The following is a 10,429-nucleotide window of genomic DNA, read 5'->3' on the forward strand; positions in this document are numbered from 1 at the left end:
ACTCCCCCTACATGAAGAAGCAAATCATCCTCTTCGGAGGAGTCGGAATCAGACGAGTACGACGACATTATTTTTTAAAAAAAAATTGGTTTTGGGATATTATATATGAGTTTGGAGATTGAAGTTGTGTTTGATATGGTTAAAATGGGTTGATGGTTTGTGATATTGGTATGTGATATTGGTTTTGGGTGTGGTATGTGAGAATGGTTTTGGGTGTGGTATGTGATATTGGTTTATATAGAGGAATATATATGTGATATTGATATTGGTTTAAAATTTTTTTTTTTTTAATACACATTATATGAGCCAACGGCTCTATTTACGCAACCCAAGAACCCTTCACGCTACCCCTAGCCGCTACCCCTCTTGCGCCTGCCTCTTTTTCCGCGCTCGCGCCCCTCTCGCGCCTCGGTGGTTTGGTGCTCGCGCCCCGGGGCGCGAGCGGCTAGCCTCTAGCGCCCTTTCTCGCGCTCCACACCCCTCAGCCTAATATATATGTATATAAATATTTGAATGGAATGATTTGATTGATAGGAACAAGATCTGGCCCCACACCCTTAAGCCTTGGCGCTGTTAACATGGTAGCACTAAAGAGGGCTACAAGTAGGGGTATCCAAAATACCCGAACCCGATTAACCCGACCCGACCCGAACCCGAATAAGCTAATTAGGGTCGGGTTAAATAGGGTCAAAAATATTAATCGGATTATTCGGGTTGACCTGAATAACCCGAATTGTTAATAGGGTCTGGTTTCGGGTTTATTTTTGGAAAATAATCGGGTTTCGGGTTAACCCGAATAACCCGATTAGTGATTATACTTTACTTCAAATACAATAATAAAAATATAAAACTAGCACTTAAAAGTCAATACTGAAAGTTTTATAGAGGAGTTAATTATTCTTCTGCTTGTTCATGAATTGTTAGACTGGAGGTTCTTTTAAAATAAACGAACGGACATGAAAAAATGTTTTACTCGTTCATCTATGTTCGTGAACACTCGTTTATGATTATTCATTTAAGTTTGTTTACGTTCTTTCATGTTCGTTTACATATTAATAGAATAATTATTAAATATTATTCGCATTTAGAAATTATATCATCATAATATGTTTATATTTATGTTCACTTAAATGCGTTCATTTATGTTCGTTTATGTATGTTTGTGTTCGTTAATGTATGTACATGTTCCTTCAAGCTCATTTATCTTTGTTTAATTGTGTTAATTTATGTTCGTGAACTGTTCGTTTAGATTTTAAATAAACGATCATAAAAAAACACGAGCATGCTCATTTTTTAACGAACGAACATGAACACAAATATTTGTTCGATTAAGTGTTCGTGATCGTATTCGTTTAAAGTTAAACGAACGAACACGGGCATGCCTTTGTTCATGTCCATTCGGTTCGTTTACAAGCCTATATGTAATTATAAGATAATTACTTGTGAAAAAAATTGAAAATTGAGTGGAATGAGAAATTTTGCAACTCACAAGTTACAAGCATAAAAATCAACTTCAGATTATAAAGTAGCATGGTCAACCCGACTAACCCGAATAACCCGAACCCGACTAACCCGAATAACCCGAACCCGACTAACCCGAACCTTAATAGGGTCGGGTTTCGGGTTAGATGTTTTTTAAGAAAAACCCGACTAACTCGACCCGATTAACCCAAAACCCGATCAGGTTGACCCGATTAACACCCCTAGCTACAAGCACTTGACGCCCTTCTAGTAATGAATTATAGAGAATATGAGATGATTGGAGGGGACTGACACTCCTCCCACACCTCCACTACACTTGATGTCAGTGGCGGATCCAGGAATTTTTTTTAGGTGGTTCCCTCTTAATTTATAAGGTGGTTCCTACGCGTCTTCTATATATCCGTACACTATTATTTCGAAACTCGGGTGGTTCCGGGGAACCACCCGTTTGTATGCTGGATCCGCCAATGCTTGATGTTGGTGTAAACATAATATTGGAATAGGAAACGGCTAATGAGCCGAAGACCAAACAACTTGATCATGAAATTCGTTGTTTTTCACTTTAAAATAATTAAGGAATAAAAAGAATGTCTCTCAAATGATTGATGCTGCAAACATTTATCAAGAGGAACTACTGATTATGTATAACTGCAATTGAAGATAAAGAATTAAACGAAACAACTTATGGGTCTCATCAGTTGTTATGTAGTCTTCAAAAGTTTTCTAATTTTAATTATATTGTATTAGTAGTTTCTAGTTTTTCATTTTATTAATTTTTTGTACGTAATATGTTATGTCGTTTTCACCCTAAGTGTCATAAACACCATACACTTGTATATAATGATCAGGAGAGTCTCGGTCTCTTGATCATTAGCACTTTTACACATCTCCAAAAAAGTATTATTTAGTACAAAATCAGACAAGATAAACTAAGGGTGAGGGAAAGAAATCTAGTATAACTGTAATCACTTAATTTCAATTAATGAACTATTTCCCTCGTATAAATTCTTAGCTTGATTGTTTAATTTTCACTGCAATCAACTTGATTAATTTATAAACATAATGAATTCAATCAAAATTATTCTAAGAAAAGTTAGAACACTTGTTAGGTATTAAGTGTTCATCTGATCAAGTTTAACTAAAACTAATATATCATCATTTATAAGTGAAATAAACGTATCATTTGTCAAAGGCTTGTAGCTAGTATAATGGTATTAAAGTGTATAGTAAATTTAATTCTTTTAAAGCTATTGATAGTTGTAGTTGTTTTGTTTTTGTTTTTTTTTGAAAGGCTTTGTTTTGTTTTTTTAATATTTTTTAAGTCATCAAAAGATTTGATCCTTCATTATACATGAAAGAGATAATTAAATTAGCCGGAACAAGGTATATGTGACCTCACACCTTTGACCATTGACGTGTCGCTAACATGGTAGCACCCAATGGTGTTAAAAGCCCTTGATGCCCTTCTAGTAATGGATTAACGAGGATATGGTGATGATGTGGAAGGGATTGATAACCACGCCACAGCTCCACTATAGTTGGTCTTAATGTAAGCATAACGTTTACCTAAAACCAATATATCATCATTTATAAGTAAAAAAATGTAGCATTCACTAAATGCTTTTAGCATATACCGATATTAAAGTGTAGTAAATGTAATTCTTTTAAAGTGGTTGATAGTTTTATTTCTTTTATTTTTTATCGGTTGTGGCTCAAGGGTAGAGCAATCACTTTACTAGTGGGAAATAAAGGTTCAAACCTCACTATTACAAATTTATATGGGAGATATGAGGGATGACCATAGCTTGCCAGGGTTCGAGTCCTGATCTCACCCGGTTTTACCGGTTCCTCACTGTCGTGCAGCTTGGCGGACGTGGGGGTTGGGTTTTATCCGGGAAATCCCTCAATAGGTGGACCACTAGGGGCTCCGTCCGTCCGGACTCGTGGCTGGCTCGGGCTACCTTTAGCCAATGGGGGTCGCGTACGGAGTACTCGACGTTACTTAGTTGGTCGTTCAAAAAAAATTACAGTAAAAACATTAAATATTATTAGTATATTTATTTATTTATGATATGTGTTCATTTTAATATATGAAATTTACGTGAAACAACTAACTCCATAAAGTAAGAAAATGGCCACAACATTAAGAAATGCAACACAAAATTTTCAGAACGGGCTAAAACTAATAAAGGACTACATCATCATCTTGCATTTTTTCATTTTTATGTTATTGTATATTATTTTATATTTTTTGGGATTGCGAGACATATTTCACAACACATTATAAAAATCAAATAAAATAAACAATGTTCTAATAATAAAACACTTAAATATTTTGATGTTTGATAACAGTTGAGATCAAAATGATAAAGCGATTGTAATTCATGAAGTAAAAACATAATAGCGATTGTAATTTATATTTTTTATTATTTGGTGATAACTATTTTAACAAATTATAGACTTACCCGGAGATATTGAACCCGAGCTAGAACTTGAAGCAGTAGTTGCTTTTGACTTGCTGTTATGGGCAGAGCCTTCTTGATGTGGTTCCATTTTTCATAAGTTGTGTTCGACTTGCCTTAAAAGAAATAGTATAACCTAGAAAGCCTTAAATATCAATGTCATACACATATATGGGACAGTTTAAGTGAGAACTCGATAACTAATAAAGAATATCGAAATAAAGAAGTTAAACAAATATATATAATTTTTTTCTTTAATCCTACTTATATGTTATTATTTTTTTTTACCAAAACATAGAAAATATAAAAATAAAAAAATGCCAACCATGATTTTACATATATGTATTATGGTTTTATTACATATATGTAATACAACAATATTACATATATGTAATATAACAATATTATTGTAATACATACATGTAATATTATCATATTACGTATATGGAATAGTATTATATTATATTACACAAGTATATATGTAATATGTTAAAAATCGTGATTGAATTTTTATTAGTGTGATATTCTATTTGTATAACAAAATCATGCTATTTTCTGAAACTAGCACCAATACATATTGAAGTGAGTTTTACTGGGACAGGATGTAATCTGCTTATACTGATTTTAATGTTTCAGACTTGACTCACCTAAAAAGTTAGGAACACCATCAATGATTAAATCCACTGTGGGAAATCCTCCTTTAGTCAAGTCTCGAATTTAAGACCTTTAAGATTTTAAGCCAACCATCACCTTTATGTCATTGAACTAGAAAACCAGCTCCAATTAACTATACAATTATATTGCTTAGGTTCATATACAAAGGGTCATGATAATGAAAAAGGATGAGAAGAATTTGTGGCCTAAAAAAACCTCTATAAAGTCAATAGAAAAAACCGTAACTCAAACTAAATCAAAAACAAAAAAAAAATAAGAAAACTAAAATGTTTTTCCCATGTCGTCCTAGTTAAATAAAAGGCACACTATCAAGGAAAAATGAGCACAATGACAAAAATATACAAAAAACACAATGATACTTAGAAGAAGACATAATAAATCGAAAAATATAACATGATAGAGATAAAAAAATGTAACACAATATTGAGGGAACAAAACACAATGTCGGAAAAAAGAAACAATTAATGAAAAAAATAAACAAAAAAACACAATGATAAATAAAAATGCATAATAATCTTTTTCTTTATAGATGTGTTTTGGTTTGAAGTATTCAGTATTTGAAATATTATGCTTTTTTAATTTGTTTTGAGACTTTTGAACATTAACATTCATATTATCATATGATGTTTGATTTTTTATGTTATTTATCTAATAACATAATGATATTTGTGAATAAAACATTTTTTTTAGATTTAAACCTAAAAACTGAACAACCCTACTCAAACTAACCCGAAGTCCCAAACTCGAATAACTCGAACCTGACCAACCTGAATTTACATGGGTAAGTTATCATATCACTTTTTCCTTACCAAAAACCAGGTCAACCCGACAAAAAACCCGAAATCCGAAAAACAACCCTAGTTTGCATATAGATGAAGTTTATATGGTTCTTCCTTCACAATATTATATCAAGCGTGTACCTATGCTTTTATCTATCCTTTGGAAATATATGAACGCAATGTGTTAAAAGTGTAATATATATATATATATACCCAAGACATTTTAATTTAGTGTGCTAAAACATGGGTGACAACAATAATGCATGATTCGGGTAAGGGCTATTGAATTCTTTTTTAATCATGTTTAAAATTACTTTCAATTCGGGAGTAATCAGTTTTTCTGAGATGGAATGTCAAATGTTTATACTAACTTTGACACTTCAGACATGACTCACCCAGAAACATTATCATGGAGGAAACCCACACTGTAGGAAAACCTCCTTGGGAGCGTGATCGAATTTAACGACCGTAGACCCTATATTTGACTGAAAGCATCGCCATTAATTGTTTCAGCCAATTCACTTCTTATTCTTTTTTCTTTTACTCTTAGGTACAATTTTAATTAAACTGGATGAGTGAAAACATAAGAAAACGCCCCCAACTTACATGACGGAATCTTTTTCCATTTTGTTGTGGTTCCGCTACCAATGCACTTGTTGCGTTTGAGAACACAAAAACATACGGTTTAACATTTGTTTGGTTTAATTAAACTTCTCTTCTACCTTTTTAGTAGGCATTTTCTGTGTCTTATTTTTCATCCACTTTCTCTATTAGCTGATAGAATAACTATAAGTCTCATTGAAGCGAAATTGAGTGGATAATGATATAGGTCTAATCACTTTTGTATGGTATATTGCCAAAAATCTTCATACAAAGTTTGAGATTCACAACTAGTGTTGTTACCACCTTTTAGCAATGTATGTTTAATTTGCGAGACAAGCTAAGTTATAAAGAGAAAATGGTAAGACCCACGAGATTCAACATGTCTCCGGGCCCAGTTAATTAATGGTATTTTTAGAGCTTGAGAACTGACTCTAATGTAAATAATCAGGTCTGATCCGAGTCATCTAACTCGTCCGCTTTGCTGGTCCTTTGGCTTGCCACCTTAACATAGTCCATTGTGATGCTCTTATTATATGTATGTATGTTTGGTCAACAGATTCACTCAAGCACCGGTGAGTTCTTATTCGTCTTCCACAATCAAAACATGTCATGTGAAACTTTTATCAACGGTCCACATTCCACCACGTCCATCAAATCCACCTGAAGTTGACTCTTCCACCAACAACCGTCATTACTTGCCCACCTGGCAATAACAATAGTATTCTTAATTTCTTATAAACTCTCTTTCTTTCTTTCCCGCTTAATATCATTCTCGGATCACCGAAAAAATTATGCATTAACCTTAACCTAGCGAAATCAATGGCGGACTCCGATAACGAATCCGGTGGCGGTCAATCAACGCTTCGCGAGCAAGATAGGTTTCTTCCGATAGCGAATGTAAGCAGGTACGTATTAGACACAATGTAATTAGACTTTATCTCTTATACATGAATTAAGTATTTATATAAGCATGAATTAAGTATTTATATAACTTTATCTCTTATACAAACATTGTTGGACGTAATTTCTAACTTAATAGGTCCGTCATGCATAGGTGACCAGATTGGACCTATTGGGCTTTGAGATTCATTAATATGTTTGGTTAGTCTATATAAACCGAGTTATGGTTAGACATTAGATATTACAGAGGTGAGATGTAACCAAGTTAGTGTTCATCAAAAGTCAAACCGAGTTAGGGTTTAAGAGTTGTAATCAGTTTTTTGAGCTATATTTTCTGATTAATAAACGAGAGTCATTCGTTTAGTTCGTGTTTAATTATTCATCGGGACTTAGAAACATTAATTAACAATTATCAATACAATTCAAAATACAAAATATAGTGACACCATCATTTACGCACACTTAAGAGTTTAACTTTTAATGCAGGATCATGAAGAAAGGCGTGCCAGCGAACGGAAAGATATCGAAGGATGCAAAGGAGACGGTGCAAGAGTGTGTGTCGGAGTTTGTTAGCTTCATAACTGGCGAGGCGTCGGACAAGTGTCAGAGAGAGAAGCGAAAGACGATCAATGGTGACGATTTGCTGTGGGCGATGACGACTTTAGGGTTTGAGGATTATGTGGAGTCGTTGAAGGTTTATTTGCAGAAGTTTAGAGATATGGAGGGGGAGAAGACTGCGGGTAGTGCAGGGCGGCTGGTGGAGGAGAAGGAGAATGATGATGGTGATGTGGGTGGCGGTCGGTTGTACGGATCACCAATGTGTTACCAGATGCAAATGCCTCAAAAGGCAAGGTTGATTTATCACTATTGAGATCAAGAAACAGTGATAGTAATGGGTGTGTTTACAAAATAAGTGTTACTAAATTTTGAAATAATAATTATTTAAAAAAGAATTTCTATAGGGTTTATTCCATGAAGTTGTTATGTTTCTAAAAATGAAAATGACACCATACCTTCGATCATGACTGTCTTCGTTGACACCACAGTTCTCGTTGACGTTGACGTCGCCTCAGACACTGCGTTGCCATCTCAGACAACGCCTTGTCATCATGCCATCGCCACCACCTATACCATCGTGATGCCGCCTCTACCGGCCAATATTACTAGCTAGGGGCTATTAAAAAAGTAACGGGTGTATTTATTTTGATATTTTTCTAATATGACTCAAATTTACCGAGGTTCCTTTTGATCATAAACCGTTTGTGAGGCTTCTTGCATGTTTCCTATAGACTTCTGCTGGAAAATGGAAAATCAGAAATTTTGACAATGTCAAGAAAATATTTATACATGACGAAAGAAGCAAAAAGTTTCCATTTACCCATAAAAGTTACGTAATTTTTGGTACTTCCTAGATGTAGTCACTCACTCAGCCAAAGAATGGAACCAACCGATGATAAGGCTATCCGGTATACATTGGCGGACAACCCCCACTGGTTGATGTAGACGCTGACATAGCACCCCTCACGCGAGGCGTCTCACCGGAGGATGTTGAACGGTGATGTTGAATGATGGGGGAAAGCTGATGTGGTGCAGACGTGACGAATGCGGGGAATGGTGTTGAGGGGTGTATACCCCTTAGCCTAATGGTGTACCATAAAAATCATGCTTTTTGGGACTTTTGAAAAAAAAGGTGGCAAATGACGGATTGTGTAGCTAAATTCTGAGATTTAAAGTTTTTTCTTAACGGCAAGAACAATTTTCATCAATAAACGAAACACTAGCGAGAGTTTAGAGGCAAAAAAAACGAATAGTTACAACATAACATTATATACAAACCAATCGTGTCAATATGAAGAACTAAATTTAGCTCTATACTTCACCCCAAGTAAAAGAATTGACCATGATACCTCCCAAGATCTTATTCACATTCGAGTTGATCTTGTTGAAAACTCTTTATGCGCTTTCCAAATGAACCATAATATGATAAGATGACGATTGCCCCATTTTCTTAAAAGCCTTGGAACCGTTAACACTTTCCTTAAGACTTACAATATATTTGAAACGGAATCACCAATTGTCACATTTATATTTCACCATAGTAATTCACTGAGTTCCAAATTTCCTTGGCAAGTATGCATGAAATTAAGAGATGGTCTACCGATTCAAGGGCCTCATCGCTAGACTCACATACCGTAGATGAAACTGCGACATTTCTTTAAACCAATTCCACTTTGACTGGAATTCTATTATGATTTGCCCTCAAAACAAGAAGTTTACCCTTTTTAAACCCATTTAACCTACTCAAATAATTGATTATTTGCGGGAAACAAGGCTAATTCAACCAACTTTTTTATTGAGCGGACCCAGAAAGAACCCAAGGAGTAGCTCACTCAGGTCCAAACATATTTGTTGTTGTGTGATGAGAACTTCATCAGTTCGATTAAGCAAGAAAGCCGCTCGCGGATCTCCAATGAGGAAGGCGGAGCTATGAACTCGTTTTGACACCAAATCAAGTTGTATGGCATCATACCTTTCGGCCACCAAACATCTCTTCCTTTTCTCTAAGTTGAACAAATTGGATACATACTTTTAATAATCCTAGCACAGCCATTTTTCACACTAAAACAATGTGTTGAATCATCTCCAACAATGTATTTGACCATCAATTTGAACGATTTTAACCAAACGAACCCGTAGAGCCTTCGGTTGTGCCTTAAAATTCCATAACCATTTGGCCATAAGTGTCAAGTTCATTGCTCTTAGCGTCCTACACCAAAACCACCTTGTTCTTTTTGTTCCAAGAACTTTTCCCAAGCAACCCAAGAGATCTTTTTTGAGTTTTCCGGCCCACCCTACAAGAATCTTCACCTTAAGCTTTCCAATTACTCGTTGAGCACCTGCAAGGAGGCATAAAACAATGATTAAAAAGATAAATAATAAGAGGGTAAGCTGCCAATAACGGCTTTAACTAGTGTTAGCCTTCCACCCGATTACCCGAAGAAATATTGCACTATTTACATGATCAGAGTTTGCTTTTAACTTAAAACCGGGTATTAGAACAAACTGAATGCCTAAATAAACAAATGGGAAGGTTCCTTTTGGGCATCAATGAATCAACGCCATATGATTTGCTTGATCTTCGTTAATCCTAATTACATAAACGTACTCTACTCTTTTGCAAGTTTACTATAAGACCGGAAGTTGAGTAAAAACACCTCAAAGTCCTAGCAAGATTTAACCCATTTGTGTGAAAGACCAATCACCAAAGATGTAATCGTTGGCATAAAAAAATGAGATATTTCGAGACCATGCATCTTCTCAAGTTTTAATACCACTACCACGTTTTGTGCCTCCATAAGCATGATAAATCGAAAGGACTAAAGGAGCGTGGGAGGGATCTAGAGGTGCAACCACATATTGAGTTTTTCCGGTTCCAAGCATGAAACTGGGTTCGGGTATGACTGGGTATTAGAAAATCGGGTATTGGTCATACCCGGTTAGGGTTCGGGTATTGTCTCTAAAACCATA

At 35.2% G+C, this 10,429-nt stretch overlaps 1 protein-coding gene across 1 annotated transcript; it reads left to right on the forward strand.

The window, feature by feature from the left end:
- Positions 1-6,820: 6,820 nt before the first annotated feature.
- Positions 6,821-7,942, forward strand: LOC143563755 (nuclear transcription factor Y subunit B-3-like). The gene is made up of 2 exons (XM_077051228.1): positions 6,821-6,906; positions 7,388-7,942. The coding sequence occupies exons 1-2, from the start codon at positions 6,821-6,823 to the stop codon at positions 7,770-7,772; spliced, it is 471 nt and encodes a 156-aa protein (XP_076907343.1). The 3' UTR covers positions 7,773-7,942.
- Positions 7,943-10,429: the final 2,487 nt, after the last annotated feature.

This window comes from Bidens hawaiensis, unplaced genomic scaffold, assembly GCF_021521415.1.
Source record: "Bidens hawaiensis isolate Kalapana, Puna unplaced genomic scaffold, B.hawaiensis_p1.1 tig00021515_1, whole genome shotgun sequence".
NCBI lineage: Eukaryota > Viridiplantae > Streptophyta > Magnoliopsida > Asterales > Asteraceae > Bidens > Bidens hawaiensis.

Coding starts and splice junctions, on each gene's coding strand:
- LOC143563755 (XM_077051228.1), top strand. CDS start 6,821: ATGGCGGACTCCGATAACGAATCCGGTGGCGGTCAATCAACGCTTCGC. Junction 6,907..7,387: donor CCGATAGCGAATGTAAGCAG/GTACGTATTAGA, acceptor CTTTTAATGCAG/GATCATGAAGAAAGGCGTGC.